General features: G+C 50.4%; 2 protein-coding genes across 4 annotated transcripts; both read right to left on the bottom strand.

Moving 5' to 3' along the window:
- Positions 1 to 776: 776 nt before the first annotated feature.
- Positions 777 to 3,751, bottom strand: LOC131766624 (serine/threonine-protein phosphatase 6 regulatory subunit 2-like). Its single transcript, XM_059081150.2, is given in 6 exon segments — positions 777 to 1,078; positions 1,156 to 2,247; positions 2,250 to 2,378; positions 2,381 to 3,484; positions 3,487 to 3,562; positions 3,564 to 3,751. Coding segments are annotated over 6 exon segments (2,769 nt in total). The 5' UTR covers positions 3,630 to 3,751.
- A 10,311-nt stretch (positions 3,752 to 14,062) lies between these two features.
- Positions 14,063 to 19,936, bottom strand: ECM1 (extracellular matrix protein 1). 3 transcript variants are annotated; one of them, XM_059080180.2, is made up of 10 exons: positions 19,675 to 19,896; positions 18,444 to 18,506; positions 18,260 to 18,361; positions 18,077 to 18,154; positions 17,902 to 17,982; positions 16,454 to 16,776; positions 15,811 to 16,185; positions 15,076 to 15,296; positions 14,819 to 14,906; positions 14,063 to 14,391 (listed from the first exon to the last, which is right to left on the bottom strand). In XM_059080180.2, the coding sequence occupies exons 1-10, from the start codon at positions 19,742 to 19,744 to the stop codon at positions 14,161 to 14,163; spliced, it is 1,632 nt and encodes a 543-aa protein (XP_058936163.1). In that variant the 5' UTR covers positions 19,745 to 19,896; the 3' UTR covers positions 14,063 to 14,160. The 3 variants fall into 3 exon arrangements, with proteins under 3 accessions (XP_058936163.1, XP_058936190.1, XP_058936199.1); XM_059080207.2 differs by lacking the exons at positions 17,902 to 17,982; positions 18,077 to 18,154 and having other exon boundaries at positions 19,675 to 19,936; XM_059080216.2 differs by lacking the exons at positions 17,902 to 17,982; positions 18,077 to 18,154; positions 18,260 to 18,361; positions 18,444 to 18,506; positions 19,675 to 19,896 and adding an exon at positions 17,124 to 17,341.
- Positions 19,937 to 19,971: the final 35 nt, after the last annotated feature.

The raw sequence follows: 19,971 nt of genomic DNA, 5'->3' as shown, positions 1-19,971 counted from the left end.
GAGATCTGGGTGCCCTGTCAGATTATCAGAACAGTAACATGAGATAACTCTGCACACCCCCAGGACAGCTCGTCCCCACCCTCCACGGCAGGTGCAGGGTTAGCCCCCCACCCCCGGGCACTGCTGGGCCCTTCACACCCCGTCCCGCAGCCCGTGGCCAGCTCTTGCCAGGCACCTCCACTGCCCACTGCGGCGGGAAGCCTGGCACACCCTGCCAGGCTGCGGGGGGCTTGTTTTATTTTTAAGTCAGTCAAGTTTGCAGCCTGGCTCAAGGCCAGCTCCCAGGGTCACCAGGCAGCTAAAACCCTGTCTGGCCAGCGCAGCTCCAGACCCACATTTGTCCCCAGAGCCTCAGAGACCCTCTCCTGCGCTGGATAAAAAGTGCAAACATGTGGCTCTATCTGCATTTGTTAAATAATGGATAAAAACAAGCTCAGAGCCTGTGGCGCCCAGCCCAGCCCTCAGTCCTCGCGGCATCTGGAGTCACGGCCCCCGCAGGCAGAGGCCCCGTCTGAGGCCTTATTGCTGTGCGTGGGGCTGGACCCTCGAGGCCCACCCGGAGTCAGGCAGGAGAAATGCAGGCTGGGCTGTCTGACTGGTTCCAACTGCCAGCTTTACTAATGCAGAATTTATTTTTAAATTAAATTTAATTAAAATTAAAATTAAAATTAAATTAATTTAAATTAAATTTAAATTAAATTTAATTTAAAAACACGAACTGCGTCACCAGGTAGTTTTCTTGGCTGGGGCGCCAAAGCTGGGTGGCATCAGCAGCATCACATGAGGCCATTTAAGGCAGCTCCTGTGGGCAGCGGCCCGTCAGTTTGCCTGTCCTTTGTCACCGTCCCTAGGGCGGCAGCAGTGGAGACAGCTGGGCGAGCTGGGGCTGCAGTGGTGACGGCCACGGCCAGCACAGGAGAGACTGCCAGGGTGACCAGGGAGGAGCCGGCGTTGCTCGGTACTGTGGTGGCCGCCATGGCAGCTTCGGGAAGGACGGCCATGACCGGGGCAGAGGTCCCTTCCACAGGCGCAAGGGAGGCCAGGTCTGGAGGCGTGCTGGCGGTGCACTCAGCCCACTCTGTGGGCCAAACGGGCCCAGGGCCCTTCCCTGGACACCTCACAGGCCAAGTCTGTCCACAACACTCCCGCCCACACCTGGGGACTGACACGGGCGGCGGGGGGCAGCCTCCCGACCGGGACCCACACTAACAGCCTCCGAGGCAACAGCCGCCATCTGCTTGTCCTCACGGCTCTTGGAGGCCACCAGGGGCACCCTCCTGGTAACACCTGCGTTCCAGGCACCCGGAGTGTCCAGGCCAAGGCTTCTCTCTGGGCCCTGGTTCAGGCCACCCTGGGCATCGCCATGACCTCTGCCCACCGGGGAGCTGCACCTGGGCCCTGACTCAGAGCAGCAGAAAGGCTGGAAGCCAGCGAACTTGGCCCAGCCTTTCTCCTCTGGAGCCAAGGCACTGGGGGAGCTGGCCGCCCCCACACTGGAACCCACGCCCATCGCCACTGCCGGGGCCAGGCCCGAGGCCATAGAATTCTCCGGCTCATCAAACACCGTCCACGGGTCACCTGCTTCTGAGCCACCCTCAACACGAGGACCTTCCTTCTGGGCAGCAGCCCGAGGGGCGCCCGCCCGAGCCGTGTCTGCGTCTGCTCCCGAGCTCTCCTCCCCGCCCTGGCCTCGGCGCTCTGGGCCGTCCTTCCGGCAGTCCTCTGAAGCATGAGGGCCCCCGAACCTGGCTCTGGTCACTTGGGCCACACGATGTGCCTCCTCGTCCTCCCAGAGGTCGTCGTCCTTGTCGAAGGGCTGGATGTGGTCACTGCAGCAGGCCTCAAACAGAGCGGCACCGGGGCTGTCGACGCTGAAGTTGATCTCCACGATCCTGTCAAATGGGGTGCTGACGCTGTTGTCCTGCTCAGCAAACTCCTCGTTGCTGAAGCCAAACTGGTCCACGAAGGTGGCCGTCATCTGCTGGACCTGGTACTCGGAGAAAGCCTGCTGAAGGGACAGCTCATTAGGGAAAACACCCTCCACGTCCTCTTCCTCACTTGAGGGGTGAAGATGGTGGGTGCTAACCAGGTCCACCGCGTTCCTGCGGTTGGCCTCCGTCAGCGACTCCTCCACAAAGCTCTCCCAGAGCCCGCGGCAGTCCCAGGGGAGCCCTCGGATGACCTCGCTGAGCTGGGTCTGCATGGGGCCCCCCTCCAGGTTCTGCACCACCGCGTTGGCGATCCGGTGAGGTGTCCCATGTTCCCGTGCCTCATACCACCCGCTGCCTGTGTATGGTCACTGGCCTCCCAGGCCTCCAGGATCCTCTGGACCAGGCAACACTTCTGGAACAGGTGGGCCACCCTCGTGCTCTCGGGCGGCTGGCGGCAGGCTGGGGGGTCTCTAGGTCCCCGATGGAGGGTGGAGGCTTCACCCCATCCTCAGGTCCACTGGCCACAGCCCTGTCCCCCCGGACAGCGTGGGACAGTATGACGGCCATGCACAGCTCCACCTGGAAGTGCAGGAAGTTATTCCAGGAGTACTTAACAAACAGGTCCAGCAGTAAGCCCATGGTGTTGAGCTGGCAGAGCTCCTGGTTGATGCTGGGCATGTCCGTGTGCAGTGGAGCGGCCACGAGGGGGGCTCCGTGCGGGCGGGCTTTACCCAGGGGCTCCTCCAGCACGCTGATGGTGGTCAGGATCACTGTTTCCTTTGGCGGGCTGAGCAGAAGCTGGTGGAAGTCCTTCAGCCATGGCTCGATGCCACGCAGGACGCTAGAGCAGATGGCACACAGCCTGTCCAGTCCCTGGGAGCAGGAATCCAGCAAGCCCTCCATCCCCGCCCTCCTGGGCTCAAGCAAGGTCAGTAACACCTGGGTCCCACTGATGAGGCAGAGCTCAGTCTGGGCTCCGTCAAACATGTTCTTCAGCAGCTGCTCCATGCAGTCCTGCGACTCCAGCACCGTGAGGAGGGGGTCTGGCTCCGGAGCCTCCTGCAGCTGGCTGCCCTGCTTCCTGCCCAGCCTGACGATGTCGCAGAGCGTCTGAGAGGCGTTGGACTGCCTATCTTCATTCTGACTCGCATGGATCAATTCCATGAGTCTCTGGATGATCTCTTCATTAAGCCAGTGCAGGACCTCCTGCTGGAGCCCGGCAGGCTCTATGCAGCTGACCAGGTGCAGCAGCAGGTCCATGAGGGCCGAGGTGCCGATGTGCTTCAATACCAGGCTGAGGAACTTGTCCTTCTTCCTCAAGAACACAATCACCTATTCAGTTCTTCTTGCAATGAGACTGCCAATGGTCTTGCTGAAAAAACTGGCGAGCAAAGTCTCGTCCCCTGCCAGCCCGTCGTTGATCTGCGGCAAGTCACACGTCAGCAGCTCACAGGCTGTATTTGGGTACTTGAAGTGGACCTTCTCTTCCATGTCCAGGGCCGGATCCTGTGTGACGAGGCTCACCAACTCCTCCATGCTCTGCTGCCTGCACAGAAGTCCAGCAGCTTCCGGTTCTGGGCCTTGCACTCCTACAAGATGTCATCTTTGTCCATTAACTCTCGCAGCGTCAGTCACGTCCTCCTCATACAGCAGCTTGTCGACGTGGGATGTGGTGTTCAAGTCAAACTTCCAGAACATGGTGATGGCCACAAAGGAGTGTATTTGGGGAGAAGCTTCGAGAACAAGTTGAGGAGTGGCTGTCCTTCTATGAGACTGGAGAGATTCCACGAAACAATCTGCACGTCATGAAGGAGGTGTTCAGGCAGGGGAAGCAGCTGCCGAGATTGCTAGGAAGCAGCATTTTCTAGACTTTTACCCAACAGCCAAATGAGAGGAACTTCAAGTTCTGCCTCTTCATTTACTTTTTCTGGTTAGTATAACCATCAGACAGAAGAAGGCAGCTTCCAAAGAGAAATGTCCATTTGATCATGCAGTTCCATGAACAGAGCCCTGTAAACTGGGGACAAGGAGCACCCTCGGCATTAGAGCTGCTGTGAGGATGAACTGAGCTACCTGATGAGGAGCCCAGAACAGCAGCTGGCACACTTTCTCCTCAGAGGTCCTGACTTCTGTGGAAACTCCTTGTTTAAATTTTGTACTTAGGCAAAATATAAAAACATTTGGGATTTTCTCTCGCAGTATATGCAACTTTAAGAAAAATTTTTTCATTCAGTAGATTTATAATCTCTTCATCTGCCCCGCGGGCCAGGCGTCGCGGCGGCTCCTCGGAGGCCCGGGTGAAGGCCAGGGCGCGGGCGGAGGCGAAGCCCGGGTGGCCTGGGGTGGGCCGCGCGCACATGGGCCCGGCCGGGCGATGCGCCCACGGACACAGTGCCCGCAGACTCAGCGCGGCGGGCCGGCGGCTCCGGACCGGCGGCTCGGGACCTGCTTGGGCCGTGGGCGGCGCTCCGGTCGCTCCAAAATGGCGGCGGCGGGGGCCGGGCGCGCCCATGCTTTTATTAAGTAGAATTGCCTCTTACACACAACTATACAATGGTCTTGGATCTCCCTCTCAGAATCATGTGCTATCCTCGACATCTTTGGTAGTGTAGTCTAGTTTTTCCTAATAACTTTGATATGTGCTATGAAAGCCTAGAAATTTTTATTGAATATATGGTGTGTATAATATTAAAATTAAAAATAATTTTAGAAGCACATTGTCTGTATTAGTTTCCTATGGCTGTTGTTACAAATTACCACAAATTTAGTGGCTTACAACAGAAAGTTATTCTCTTACAGTTCCGGAGGCCAGAATTCTAGAAGTCTGGAAGCCAGAGTCTTATAGAGCTAAAATCAAGGCGTTAGCAAGGGTCCTGAAGCAGTCTTTTGGAGGGCCCAGGAAAGAATCTTTTGCTTTTTTCTTCCAGTTTCTGGTAGCTGCCTACATGAATCACTCCAATCTCTGCTTCCATAGTTGAATTCCTTCTCCTCTGTTGTCATATCTCACTCTGCCTCCTTCTTATGAGGACTTTTGTAAATTACATGTAGGGTCTAACAAGATAATCCAAGATAATCACCCCATCTAAAGGTCCATACCCTAAGTCACATCTGCAAAGTCCTTTTGCAGTAACATTCACAGGTTCCAAAGATTAGGACCTGGATATTTTGGGGGGCCACTTGTCAGCCCCCCCGGATGTTGTCCAACAGAAATATAATATAGTGTGTGGGACTTCCCTGGTGATCCAGTGGTTAATACTCCGCGCTCCCAATGCAGGGGGCACAGATTAAATCCCTGGTCGGGGAACTAAGATCCCACATGCCACACCGTGTGGCCAAAAGTTAAAAGTAAATAAATAAATAAAAAGAAATATAGTGTGAGACAAGCCACGTATGTAATTTTAAATTTTTTAGTAGTCTCATTAAGAAAAAGTAAAATGAGACAGTTAAAATTAATTTAAATAATATATTCATTTAACCCAATATACCCAAAAGATCATGTCAACATGTAATCAAAAGAAAAACTATTAGTGAGATATCTTGCATTATTTTTTTCATGCTGAGTCTTTGAAATCTGGTGTTTTTTTTACACCAGGACATTGCACTTCAGGCTAGCCACATTTCCAGTGCTTGAGACCCACGAGTGACTGGCAGCTACTGTACTGGACAGCATGGTCAACTACTAAACCGGAAAGTCACTGTAATAACTGTTCAGAAAACACTTAAGACGTGGCTCTTCTATTTTCAGTACTTACATAAAAGAATCTGTACAAATTTGTGACTGATCATTAAACAGCAGTCAAGACACTCTTAAAAAAGAACGAGGGACTTGCCCTATAGATATCAAAATGTGTTATAAAGCTACAGACTGTGTAGTATTGTGCAAAGATGAACAAATAATAGAACAGAGGGTCCAGAAAGAAACCCATGCACATATGACACTTGATTTATGACGAATGTGGCTCTGCAGAGCAGTGGGGAAACAGCAGTCTTTTCAACAAATGGTGCTGGGATAACAATCTCCAAATGGAATAAAATAAGAATCATGACTCCAGTATAAACAAACATCATCTCCTGGTGGATACTAGTCTTAAATGAGATAGGCCAGACAATAATACTTTTCAGAAGATAGAATAAGAGAGGATTGGGGCTTGGTGGTGCAGTGGTTAGGAATCTGCCTGCCAATGCAGGGGACACAGGTTCGATCCCTGGTCTGGGAAGATCCCACATGCCACGGAGCAACTAAGCCCGTGCACCGCAACTACTGAGTCTGCACTCTAGAGCCCACGTGCCACAACTACTGAAGCCCCTGCGCCTAGAGGCCATGATCCGCAACAACAGAAACCACCTTAATGAGAAGTCCATGCACTGCAGCGAAGGGTAGCCCCCACTCGCCACAACTAGAGAAAGCCCACGCGCAGCAACGGAAACCCAATGCAGCCAAAAATAAATAAATAAAAATTAAAATAAAAGAATAAGAGAGGATCTTTGTGATCTGAGGGTAGGAGATTTTTAAACACAGATGGATAAAGCACTAAACATATTAACAATTACATTAAATTTAAGAACATCTTTTCATCAAAGACACTATTAAGAGAGTGAACAAATTTCCAACATATTACATGCCAAAGAGTTAATATCCAGAATAAAGAACTACAAACCAATAAGGAAAAGTCTAATAGAAAAATATGCGAGAAACTTGAGCAGGCATCTGACAGAGGATATCCAAATGGCCAATCAACATATAAAAACGTGTTCAACCTCATAGAGTCATGGGATGCAGATTATACCTGCACTGAGATATCAACATAAATTCATCAGAATGGCTAAACAGACAGACAACCTTAAGAGTTGGTGAGGATAGGGAACAAGGGAAACACTCATACCTTGTTGGTGGGAGTAAAAATTAGTACAACCACTGTGGCATTATCTAGTCAGGTTGAACAGCTTCTATGACCCAGCAATTCAACTCCTAGCTGTATATTCAACAAAAATGCATACAATATGCACCATTTTTATAGTAGCATATTTGAAATAGCCTAAAACTGGAAGCAATCCAAATATCCTTCAACGGTAGAATGGGTAAGTTGTGGTATATTTCTAAAATGGAAATCTATATGAAAATGAATAAACTACAGGTATATGAAATAACATGAATGCATGCTTTATTTTTATTTTTTTAAAAAAATTTATTTATTTTATTTATTTATTTTTGGCTGTGTTGGGTCTTTGTTGCTACGCGTGGCCTTTCTCTAGTTGTGGCAAACGGGGGCTACTCTTCGTTGCACTGCGCAGGCTACTCATTGCGGTGGCTTCTCTCATGGAGCATGGGCTCTAGGCGCGTGGGCTTCAGTAGTTGCGGCACGTGGGCTCAGTAGTTGTGGCTCATGGGCTCTAGAGCACAGACTCAGTAATTGTGATGCTCGGGCTTAGCTGCTCCGCGACATGTGGGATCTTCCCAGACCAGGGATCAAACCTGTGTCCCCTGCATTGGCAGGCGATTCTTAACCACTGCACCAGCAGGGAAGCCCCAAATGCATGCTTTAAAAGCCAGACATAACAAAGAATATATTCTTTCCCGTTCCGTTCTCATAAAATTCAAAAATGGGCAAAATTAAATGATTGTGCATTATTCACAATAGCCAAAAGATGGAAACAACTGAAGTGTCCATCAACAGATGAATGGGGGACTTCCCTGGTGGGGCAGTGGTTAAGAATCCTCCTGCCAATGCAGGGGACATGGGTTTAAGCCCTGGCCCGGGAAGATCCCACATGCTGCAGAGCAATTAAGCCCGTGCGCCACAACTACTGAGCCTGTGTTGTAGAGCCCGCCAGCCACAGCTACTGAGCTCATGCGCTGTAACTACTGAAGGCTGTGCGCCTAGAGCCCGTGCACCGCAACAAAGACCCAATGCAGCCAAAAAAAGTACCTACAAATATTGTACATGAGATTCCTAGAATAGGCAAGTTCTTAGAGACAGAAAGTGGATTAGAAGTTACCAGGGGGATTTCCCTGGTGGTGCACTGATTAAGAATCCACCTGCCGGGCTTCCCTGGTGGCGAAGTTGTTGAGAGTCCGCCTGCCGATGCAGGGGACACGGGTTCGTGTCCCGGTCCGGGCAGATCCCACATGCAGCGGAGTGGCTAGGCCCATAAGCCATGGCCTCTGAGCCTGCACGTCCAGAGCTTGTGCTCCACGATGGAAGAGGCCACAACAGTGAGATGCCCGTCTACCGCAAAAAAAAAAAAAAAAAAAAGAATCTGCCTGCCAATGCAGGTGACATGGGTTTGAGCCCTGGTCCGGCAGATCCCACATGCCGTGGAGCAACTAAGCCCATGCACCACAACTACTGAGCCTGCGCTCTAGTGCCCATGAGCCACAACTACTGAGCCTGCACATCACAACTACTGAAGCCTGCACACCTAGAGCCCACGCTCCACAACGAGAAGTCACCGCAATGAGAAGCCCGTGCTTTGCAATGAAGAGTAGCCTCCGCTCATCGCAACTAGAGAAAGCTGGAGCACAGCAATGAAGACCCAACGCAGTGGGCTTCCCTGGTGACGCAGTGGTTGAGAATCTGCCTGCCAATGCAGGGGACACGGGTTCGAGCCCTGGTCTGGGAAGATCCCACATGCCGCGGAGCAACTAGACCCGTGAGCCACAACTACTGAGCCTGCGCATCTGCAGCTTGTGCTCCGCAAGAGAGGCCGCGATAGTGAGAGGCCCGCGCACCGCGATGAGTGTGGCTCTCGCTTGCCACAACTAGAGAAAGCCCTCGCACAGAAACGAAGACCCAACACAGCCAAAAATAAATAAATAAATTTTAAAAATTAAAAAAAAAATGACCCAACACAGCCACAAATTAATTAATTAATTAAAAAAAAAAAAGTTACCAGGGGCTGCGAAGAGGTGGAAATGGGGCATAATTGCTTAATGGTTAGAGTTCCTATTTGGGGTGACAAAAATGTTTTGGAAATTATATAGTAGTGATGTTTGCACAACATTGTGAATGTAATTTATGGCACTGAATTGTACACTCAAAAATGGTTAAAATGACAAATTTTATGTTCTATATATGTTACCACAATCTTAAAAAGTTAATAATGGAATATATTGAAAACCATTGCATTGTACACTTTAAATGGGTGAATTGTATGGTATGTGAATTATATCCCAATAAAGGTTTTTTTAAAACCTAAATGATTGTTTTTAGGATTCATATTTAGGTGGTAAAACAATAAAGAAAAAGCAAGTAAATGGTTATGATAAATATCAGGACAGTAGGACAGTGATTACTTTGTGAGTGTTGAAGGAGTCTATGACCAGCAAGCAGTATTATGGGGGATTTCTGGGGTGAAGGCAATGTCCTTTTTCTTGAACTGGGTTGTTGTTGCAGGGGGGTTTCATTTTATAATAATCCATTGAAATATACATTTATGTTTAGTGCATTTTAAATATGTGGATTATTTTTCACAATGTTTTTTTTCTAAATTTAAAATTCAGCAAGGGCACTTCCCTGGCAGTCCAGCAGTTAAGACTCTGTGCTTCCAATGCAGGGGACACAAGTCTGATCCCTGGTCAGGGATCCCACATGCTGCACGGCCAAAAAATAAAAATAAATAAATAAGTTTAAAATAATAAAATTTAGCAAGAACAAAGTGTTGGGGGGTTGAGGTGGATGGTTCGTTGAGTAGATAAGAAGTGTTTGTTAACCATTTGAGCAGAGGGGGTAACAGAGTTCTATGCGGACAGAGCAGCATAGGAAAGTCCCTGAAGCACAAAAGAGTATGGTGAACCTGAGGAACAGAAAGCCCAATTCTGACAGGGCTTAGAGAACAAGAGGAAAGAGGTGTATGTGACATGAAGTCCAGAGACTGGGCAGAGGCCAGATGGCAGAAGGCTGGGGCAGCCATATGGAGGTGTTTTAAACCTTGTCCTAAGGGACCAGTGGGATGTCATTGAGGGGTTTTAAAGCAGCAAAGTGACCTGCTCAAATCAGTTAGCAGGTCAATCTGCCTGGAGTGTAGGGCATGGATTGGACAGGCTCAGGAAACTAGTTGGGAAGCTGTTTCAATAATCCCGAGGGTTGATGGAAGCTTGGACTAGGATAGAGGCAGTGAAGAGGTGAGAAATGCAGCATCCTTGTGCCCTGTGTACATTTAACAACTATATGCAGCACTATCTCACTTTTTTTTTTTTAAGATCAACAGGTTTATTGAAAGACAAGAGCAGAGCCCCTCCTCTCCCCCTGAGGTCCTGGCAGCATTGGCCTCAGGCTCTGAGCTTCCATATGTCCTGCAGCTGGAGAGAGTGCTATCTCATTTCTGTATGTAGTTGAAAATGCTTTAATGTTATATTGTATACCCTATTATATACTGTACATTACTATACACAGGCTTATACATACATACTTGCACATACATTTTGTTTACAGAGTTGTGCACACAAAGCCATGGCTGCTGTTTTTTGTTTTTTTTTTTTAACTTTTGGCCCCACGGTGTGGCATGAGGGATCTTAGTTCCCCGACCAGGGATTCAACCCGTGCCCCCTGCAGTGGAAGTGCCAACTCTTAACCACTGGACCGCCAGGGAAGTCCCATGACTCCTGTATTTTGTGAGTGATTTAAGGGATTTCCAAAGGTTATGTTGACTATGTAACTTTTACCTTATGTACTGACTTTAGAACCTAACCTTGCTATAAGGTGCAACTCCATTGTTGCTGGATGTAAAAGATATTTAGGAGATTTGGTGACTGATTGGAATAGAAGGGAGAAGGAGAGGGACTAATTAAATGACATTCCCAGGTCTGTTGCCTAAATAACTGAGTAGATGGTGGTTCTGTTTATTGAGATGGGGTTCACAGGGGTAGGGATAGTTGGAGGGTAGAGATGATGAGCTCATGTCAAAAATGCAGAAAAAGGTTGACAGATTGAATAGTGAACACCCATATGCCCACCACCTAGATTCTACAGGTCACTTATTGCTGCATTTTCTTTTTCACATCTCCCCATATACCCAGAGGAATTCATTTTTGAACAAGCTGAATTTGTGCTATCTAAGGGACTTCCAAGTGTCGTGTCTAGGACATTCAAAGAGCAGGCTACACATGCTGCCTCCTCTTTTTCACCTCCCATTCACAATCAATTCCCTAGAATTTGGCTTTTGACATCTTCCTCCTGAAGGTGCTTTTCACTAAGGACACTGACTACTGAGGACTCAAAAACTGAACTCTTATCATCCTCCTGTAAAACTTGCTCCTCATCCTGCATATCCTTACCCAAACCTCAAACTTGGGAGTCTTCCTAGACATCTCCTGTAGCAAACAGGTTCTGTCAATCCCATCTCCTAAATGTCTTTAAAAGACATTTTAAAGACATTTTCATCCTCTCTACCATTAACAAAGTTCTGGATATCAGAGTTTATCAGTTTTATTGATATTGAAGAATTACAATTTTAACCTCTGAACAGGTTCGGGTCTCTACCCTCTCTCCAGCTCATCTACTCCTACCCACTTGTTTGTCCATCTAATTTAGCTTTTTAAAAAATAAATTTGGTCACATCACTTTTCTTTTACAACCCTTTATAGGTGCTTATCCCCAAGTTGGCGTGACTTCTATAGTGCTTCAAGATCTTCCAGAAAGCCTGAAATTTCCAACCTCATGCCTAGCTACTCCCCCACACTATTTTTACTACTTAGTGGCTCTTCAAATATACCAACCACACTTCCTGCTTTATTTCCTCCTCCAGAAGACCTACCTGAGAGCCAGGCTAGGTGGCTCGCAAAGAATCCTGAGAATATCTATCATTAGATATTCAGGTCTTCATAGAGCTAAAAATCCTTGAGGACGATTTTTTAATATTATTTATAGCCAGAATACTTAGCACTCTGTTTAACACAAACATACACTCTGTTTACTTTAGCTGAACTTTGCATACACCCAGTGCTTTGTTCATCCTCCCCTTCCCTTCCAGCAAAATCCTACTCAAGCTTGCATTCCTCCATAAAGCTTTCCCTGGCCCTTCCGAGTAGTTAGGGTCTCTTGACTCCTTTATCTGAACTTAGTACATTTTATTTTACTTATTTTTTTCTTCCAGTTTTACTGAGATAGAATTGACATACAGCACTGTACTGAATTTAATATATTTTAAGTTTTTCTGTACAACGAATTGCCATAAATGTTAACACGTCACCATTTGGTAACTAACAGCAATCCTATCCATGCTTCGCGTCTCTGTGGAAAGCCACCTTCTCCTTTTAACAGTACCCCGATTCCTACAGATAATTACTTCTTTTAACTCTCAGTTCTTGATGCTTATATCTATTTAGTACTTGATATTCTTTCATGATAACTGCTTACTATTGCTTTCCTGGTTTCCTTCCTCTCCTCCCCGGTAGACTGTAAACTCCTTGGGGCTGGGACTGTGGTCCAATTCGTCTCGGACTCCCTCTCCAGACTTGGCGGGGCGCTTTGCAAATGCAGTACGAAAGCATATCCGGGAAGCTCCTGGAGGGACAGAGCCCGTTAGTGGTGCCTCTGCCGGCGGAGTTGCCCACCCGTCCCTCCACCGGCCGGGGCTCCGCCCCGCGAGCTGGTTTGGGCTCGTACACCGAGGGCGGACGAGCGGACGGGTTGGGGAAAGAGTGCGCCCTGCCTCTGCCAGCCCTGCCTCTGGCGCCCAGAGGCGATCAGAAAAGGGCCAGACGACCGCGAATAGAAGCTGACGCCCTCCGAGAGCGCTACCCGAGCGCGCGGCTGGGATCGCGCAGGCCTGCGCTGGCCGGGTTGCCGTCTCAGGGGCGGGGCACGGGGTGTCTCTCGCCCGCTCATTGGTCCCTGTGCTGACGGACAGGCGAAGGAGCTGCTAAGACGCTGATGGGTTAAAAACTGCTATGCGGGCATAGTGTACGTAAATAAATAAAAGGCGGTGGAGGAGTGGAGGGAACGGCGGGTGTCAGTTTTAGAGCTGCTGGGGCTCATCTAGTCCCCGGCTGGGGAAGGACGGCAGTCCCTTTTTCACCTTCTTCCTCCGTAAGCTGGGCCGGGGTCGTCCTGCTTTCTGGAAAGTTGTCCAGGCAGCAGAATCACAGAGGACTCGTCCCCACGGGACTAAGCCTTCATTCCAGTTCTTTCAGCTCCAGCCTGGAGGCTCCGGTTTCCTGTGGTCAACCTCGAAGGGCCGCAGGGTCCCGCCACCCTGTGGTCTAGCTTCGGTCTGGGTGCTACGGCGCCCTCCCCTCAGGCATTGGCACGACACTGTCCGAACTGGCTTCCCAGGTTCCTGCCTGGCTGGCTGCCGACTAGACATCGTAAAAGGCAAATGTGAACACATATTCTGCTTGAAACCGCCGGTGCCCTAGTGGGCAGAGGTGCCAAGATGATGCCCTTTAAGCCGGGCAGATGAGTCATTGGTAATGAGCTCCTGCTCATCTTTCCAGCCTCATCTGGGAGGAACAATCACGTCAGGTCCTTTCAGCCTTTGTGCTTCTGCATGAGTTGCCCCTTCGCCTGGTCTGTACCTGCCCCTTGTACCTTCTACTTCTCCTGCAGTAGACCTCACCCCTGCAGAGGCCTTCCCTGGTGCACCCCTACTGCCCCCAGCCCTACTCGCAGCTCTGGCCCGGTTATCAAGTGCTCCGAGCATACTGGAACTCTGGCAGCCCTATACCACAACACTAATCACAGCTGCTAGTTTTCTGGAATGTGAGCAACCTGAAGGAAGGAACTGTATGTTTTCTGAATGTATATCCTGCAGTCTAGCACACTGCACATCGACAGGAGTTCAATCAATGTATACTGAATGAATAAACACATGGACTCCAAGGATCAAAAGTGAAGATTAAAAAATGTCAGGCAGGGCTGTGCATTTTGGGGGCTCACCAAAGACATGAATCATATCTTTTTCACTTCTGAATCCTGATAGCCAGCTAACAAAGTGACATTCCTTTTAAATGTGTGAATAAATTCCAGATGACAAATACTGAAATTAAACCATTTAGTTTTGGTCCCAACAAAGCCTGTGGAAAGACTTCTGCTCAGTAGTGGGGGTGGGGCAGTGGGTCTCAGGGGCCAGACACTGAAGAAAATCTGGCAGGCTTAGGAGGGTGTGTTTGTGTGAGACAACAGACAATGAGGCCAAATCCAAGAGGTGTTTACTGTAATGAGTATTCCAGGAGGATGGGGTGGGGTGGGGTGAGGTCCCCCAATCTGATCCTCCAAGGCTCTGGGGTGACTCACTCTTCCTTGGGCTCAGGGGTGGGGCTGATATTTGTTCCCCAAGTTGGGCTCTGCTCCCCCTGGTCCTTGGCATCCCTAATGTCTCCAGCCACTAGAGCCACATCCCTCAGATAATTAGTGTTGAAGCAGTTGATCTGTTCATCCCCAGGACTCAGTTTACAGCAGAAGGCAGAGTCTCGCCAGAAGTTACGTCGGGGACCACACAGGTAATCAATAAAGGCTGATTTCTGATGAAGGAGTAAAGCAGACATGATAGGGGAGGAGGGTTGTCAGAGGCCAGGCCTGGTTACTTGGATGTCCAAAGTCCCCCTTCCCTCAGCTTCTACTGCTCTCTCCCTAGATCCCTTCTGGGGCTCAGAGACAGTACAAGGGTGCCTTCCACAGCTAGACTCCTTGTGATGGACAGATGTGAACATCTGGAAATGCCAGAAGCTAGGGGCCCAGAGAAGGCATAATAGGCACTTAGAGATGGGGAGCAGGTCAGGTCAGGAGTGAAGACTGCTGGAACCAAGAAAAAAGATGTCCCCAGTAGTCCTCATTATTTCTGTGGGCTGGTTTGAGGTACTAAAAGAAGGGGTATTCTGCAGTTCCAGCCCTCTCACTCCCCTCCCCTGCGTTCCTCTGGAGACTATGACCCCCTGCCCTCACACTTACCTCCTCCTCAGCACAGCAGGACTGCTCTGGAAATGGCAGGTCACAGCAGCGGGCAGTCACATTCTGGATCAGCCCAGAAATCTGCTTACTATGTTGGTGGGAAATGGGTAGGGGTCAGGGTATTTGGGTGTCTCCAGGCATCAAAATGGTGCTTGCAGACCATGATTTTGCTCTTCCCAAGAGTGCCCCAGAGGGTGCCCCAAAAGGGAGGTTTTGGAGAAGGGAAAAGAGTTGGGGAAGAACTGGGCAAGACTCACTGCTTGGTGAGAACTCTTTGATTTCCACAGAGATGACGCATGAAGTTGGCGGTGATTCGGCTGAGGTCCACAGTCAAGATGTCCCGGTCATAGTTGGGATAGGGAGCCTGCCGGGCAAAGCACTCATCTCGGGCAGGGCTAGGAGGGTAGTGGCAACACGAGTAGTGGTGGGTATTTGTAGCCTTTTCCTGATCACAGTAGCCATCAAGGGTATCCTTCCACTGTGGGCCAGAGAAAGGAAAATCAGAAGCCTGGACACTTGGCCTTCCTGACCCACTGCTTCCCTCACTGCCCTATGCTATGAGATGAGGGACTCTCAGCCCCAGGTGCCAAAAGGGGAGGGCAAATAACCAGAGGGCAAGGAGGCAGCTGTGGATGTATGGAATTGGGAAGGTGGAAGGGTAGAAGAACAGATGAGGTTCGGAGCTGGCCACAGGAGATGTGCTGGAACGGTAGATAGAGAGGGTCAGGTGAGGCCAGAGCTGGACAGATGGATGGCAGACAGGTACATGTGTAGGGTATTGGGTGGACGAGGCCAGGAGTGCAGGATGAAGGTGCACGATGAACAGACTCAGACGAAGAACACAGTGGATGGATGGACATTCACAAGCAGATGAACGGGCAGACATGCTCACGGGGGGTGGGTACATGGATGATGAAAAGGCTGGTGGGGTCAGAGGTCAGAGACAGGTGGGCAGGCAGATAGGCTCTCAGGATGCTGGGATGCCCACTTACGGCCTTCCATGCACAGGTGTGGCTGTTCCCCTGCCGGCAGCAGTGCTGGAACTCCCCCTCCAGCTGGGTCAGAGCCTGCAGCTGCCTTTGGATGGGGTCAGTAGCTGGGAGGTTGCGTGGCACAGAGCGGAAGCGTCTTAGGTGGCAGATGTTCTTGATATTGTCCAGTGTGGGTAGCCCAGGGGGAAAAGGCATCTCAGGACCCGAGGAAATACCAGGCTGGTGGCTGGGGCAGGCCTGGAGCTGGTAGTGTGGCCGGGGAGCTTCGTCTTGGAAGCAGGAGAATCGAGCCTCCCCCTGACGTTTGCAGCACCAATAGGCTCGGGTCTTGACAGAAAACTCAGCCTCACAGAACCGGGTCATTGTGTCCTCCCACTAGAGCAAGAGGAGTAGATCAGCCTGGTAGCCCACTCTCCACATACCTGCTTTCCTCCCAGGCTCCATAAAGGACCCTGGGTATGCAGATAATAAAGAAGCAGAGGCTGTCCTCTGCTCTTATGGCACAATGAGGAGGCCCAAGGTAGGGCCAATGAAAGGGACCTGAGGTTCCTGCATACCCAGGCCTAGGCCTCTAGTCCTTGAAACACACATGTACTGTCTGTGGGTTAAAGGACATCCCCAAGATCAAGAGTCCAACCCTTACCATGACTTTTGCACAGTCCAAGCGGTTTGTGTAGCTGTGACAGCGGCAGCAGCGGGAAAATCCAGTTTCCAGCAAATTGAGGGTCTCACCCTGACGAACAAGGTGGGAAAAGCCAGTCTGTGGCAGGTTCCAAGGGCCGTACATCACATGCTGACGATTAGGAAGGCAGATCTGGTCCAGATTGTCCGGAGAAGGCCGCCCAGGGGGGAAGCCATCCAGCCGGTGGCCCCAGCCACCTTGGTGTCGGCCCTGTTGGCAGTGCTGGGCTGGATTCCAAGACTTGGGCTCTGGGGAGCTGTGGTCCATGAAGGGAGCCAGCTTTTCTAGAATTGGGAGAACAGAGTGGGAAGGGGGAACATGCAGAGGGATAGAGAAAGGCTGGATTGAGTTGGGAGGATTGAAGGAAGTTGGGGTTGAGGAGAAAGTGTTGGGAGGATGTAGAGGAAAAGGGGACAAATGAATTCGTGGCTCTTAACTTCAGAATGACTGACCAATAGGAAAAGAGACCTGAGTCATGAAAGGTGTCACCCTTATAGCTCCCCGACCCTGAATCACGCCTGCTCCCTGTGCTGCTTCCCAAGGCTCAGAATACCTGCTCTCCCACCCCACTACCCCGATCAGGGTCTGAGCATTAAAGCTGGGGGATGGACAGACTAAAGCTGTCACTCACTCTCTCTCTGCTTAGATTGGAAGGTCATCTCCTCTTGATAAAGGAAAGATGGGTCTACTGGGGTAGAAAGAGGTGCGTAAACAACATTCATGTTGGGACAGGCATCTCTAGAAGACAGGCCAGTTCCCATTCATAAAAAGTAACTCAGTAGAGGGACTTTCCTGGTTGTCCAGTGGTAAAGAGTCCACCTTCCAATGCAGGGGACACGGGTTCGATCCCTGGTCAGGGAACTAAGATCCCACATGCCACAGGGCAACTAAATCTGCACGCCACAACTATTGAGCTCGCACACCTCAACTAGAGAGCCCATGCATTCTGGAACCTGCGCACCACAACTACAGATCCCATGTGCCCTGGAGCCTATGTGCAACAACTAGAAAAGAGAAAAAAACCCGCACGCCACAACTAGAGAGAAACCTGCACACCGCAACGAAAGATCCCGCATGCCTCAACAAAGATCCTGTGTGCTGCAACAAAGACCCAATGCAGCCCAAAATCAATCAATAAATAAAACTTATTAAAAAAGAAAGAAATAGCATATGCTTTTAAAAAAAAGTAGCTCACTAGAGAAGTGAAAATAAATGCTACTTTTGTGTCATGTAATCTTATAATTTTAAAAAATAAGTATTCTTTCCCCAATTTTACAAATAAAGAAACTAAGGCTTGGAGAGGTAACTCACCCAAGGTTATTACACAGCTAGTAAGTGGCAGAAGCCCCAAAGCCCATGCTGTCAGCCACGGGTAGGCAGGAGGGTAAAGAGGAGAAGGAGTCACTTACCTTCCTTCTGTTCAATAAGGACCTGGGGAGGGGATAGCTCTTCTTGGAGGGGGACGGCCTCTTGAGGGAGAGGCGGATCCCCTGTAAGATAGGGGTGAGGACACAAAAGAGCAAGGCTCAGGCTGCTGTCAGAATGATGTAGTGGGTGAGAGTGAGGGAATGGGCAAGCACTCACCTTTCTTTTCCACAGGGAGTTGGGGAGGGGGCAGCTCCTCTTGGACAGGGTTGGCTTTCTGAGATGGAGATGGCTGTACTACAGAAGGCTGAGTGTGTAAGTAGCCCTCTCCTTCTTCCCCTCCCATTCTGAAGATCAGGAAGTAAGTCAGACCAGAAACCTAGAGGTGCAACTGAGACTTACCTTCACTCTGTCCTTCAAAGTCAGGGCTATGCTGAGAGGTGTCAGGGTGATCCATGGGGAGAGCTCTGGTCAGAGGTGGGGAAGGGGGTGCAGCATAGCCAACTACCGGCAAGAAGGGAGATGGTCAGAGCCTACATTTCCTCCTGGAGCCCCAATCCCATATGCCACTCCCCCAAGCTCTTACCTTCTTGAAGGGGGTAGGTGAGGTGCACTGGCCCCAGCTCCCTCTGCCCTGAAGCCTTGATGCCTGGAAGAGGAAGGGCGAGTCGGGGGTGGTTTTGAGAGGCCCTTTCCTGGCCCTAAGCATGGGCAGGGGAGGCAGTAGAGGTTAAGAGCTTAGAAAAGATGACCAAGACACCAGAAGCCTCTCTGTACTGCTCCTGCCCCATGTCCCCTAAGCCACCCCCCAAACACCTGGTTGAGACCGATTGGGTGTGATAATCTGACAGCCTCACCTCCACCACGCTCAAAGCCTTGGGTCTCCGAAGTCCAGGCCTAAAGGGAGTGTGACACAAGGGGCTGGGGAGGAAGGCCTTAATCTTGTGTCAGTGTCTTTCCCTGATAGCTTCTGGGCTTTCTCCACAGTCCAGACCTTGAACTGGCTGGAGCCTCACCTGTCCATCTCCTCCACCCTCCTGCCTACCACAGGCCCTTTAAACATCTTTGGGGCTCCTGGTAAGGAGCCCACACAGAAATTGAAGTGCCTCCCCTTCAGCTAGTCTCAGATCCCCCCTTAGTTCAGGTCTCAATTTAGGACCTGGGAAACTGGGATGTTTCAGGACTCCTGAGGCAATTCACCCCACAGCCACAGGGAAATTAATCACTTGTAGCTGATCTGCAGTCACAGAAGACCAGGACCTGGGAAGGACAAGACAGGGCCTTCCAGATAGATTAGGTCTATGACACTCTTGCAGTAGTTTCCCACGGTAACATTTTGTGTGGCATCCAAGCAGATAATGTGTGTGTGAGCTACAGAGTGGCTGTGCCTGGTCCCCTGTAGATGGATGATGCCCTCTCTTCTCCTAACCAGGTAGGGAGTCAGTCAAGGCTCTCTGGGTCAGTAAACTGGTTTTGAGCAGCCTGGGAGCTCCTCTTCTTCTCACTTCTGGCTAATAGGTGTCACATATACATCAGGCCCCTCACTCTGTGAATCCATCCACCCCGGCAGTTGTCCGTTTGACTCCAATATGTGTTTCTTGGCAGCTATCTCTAGGAACTCCTTTCCTTCTGTACCCCTGCTCCCCTCCCTGGTTAAAGGCTCCAGTGCCTAGGCCCACCACAGTCCTGCTCAGAAACAGGCAGCCAAATGGGGCATCCTTTGGCTGGTGATGAGCCATCTGGGATGTCTGGACCCAGGACCCAGGCCCATGCTGGCCAGGCCCCCTTTCCAAGTGCTGGCTCCGACCCCAACTCACCTCCTTTAGAGGCTACAGAAGCAACAGCTAAACAGGCCAAGACCAAGGCTGCTCTGGACGTGGTCCCCATCCTGGGGCAAGGACTGGTCAGTGGCCACTCAAGGAGGTCCTCTCAGGCAGATCTATTTGAAAGGCTGGGCTTCTGGGAGCCTGCTTCTCCAGTTGCTGTTACTGCTGTTGTGAACTTCAGGGCTGGTTCCTTCTCCTCTTTATAGTCTATCTGGGGATAGCTACCGCCCTCCTCAGCTTCCTGCCATGACTCAGTCCCAGCTGCTCCTCCTCTGGCAGACACTCCTC

Source organism: Kogia breviceps, chromosome 1 (genome assembly GCF_026419965.1).
Source record: "Kogia breviceps isolate mKogBre1 chromosome 1, mKogBre1 haplotype 1, whole genome shotgun sequence".
Classification (NCBI taxonomy): Eukaryota; Metazoa; Chordata; class Mammalia; order Artiodactyla; family Physeteridae; genus Kogia; species Kogia breviceps.
Note: the sequence above shows the minus strand (reverse complement) of the source record. Positions and strands in the feature narration are given on the sequence as shown.

Excerpts from the sequence above, each read along its gene's own strand:
- ECM1 (XM_059080180.2), bottom strand. The coding sequence starts at position 19,744 with ATGGGGACCACGTCCAGAGCAGCCTTGGTCTTGGCCTGTTTAGCTGTT. Across the intron at positions 18,362-18,443 it reads CACCTACCCCCTTCAAGAAG|TTGGCTATGCTGCACCCCCT; the intron begins GTAAGAGCTTGG and ends TCTTGCCGGTAG. Across the intron at positions 15,297-15,810 it reads ACACCTGTGCATGGAAGGCC|TGGAAGGATACCCTTGATGG; the intron begins GTAAGTGGGCAT and ends TCTGGCCCACAG.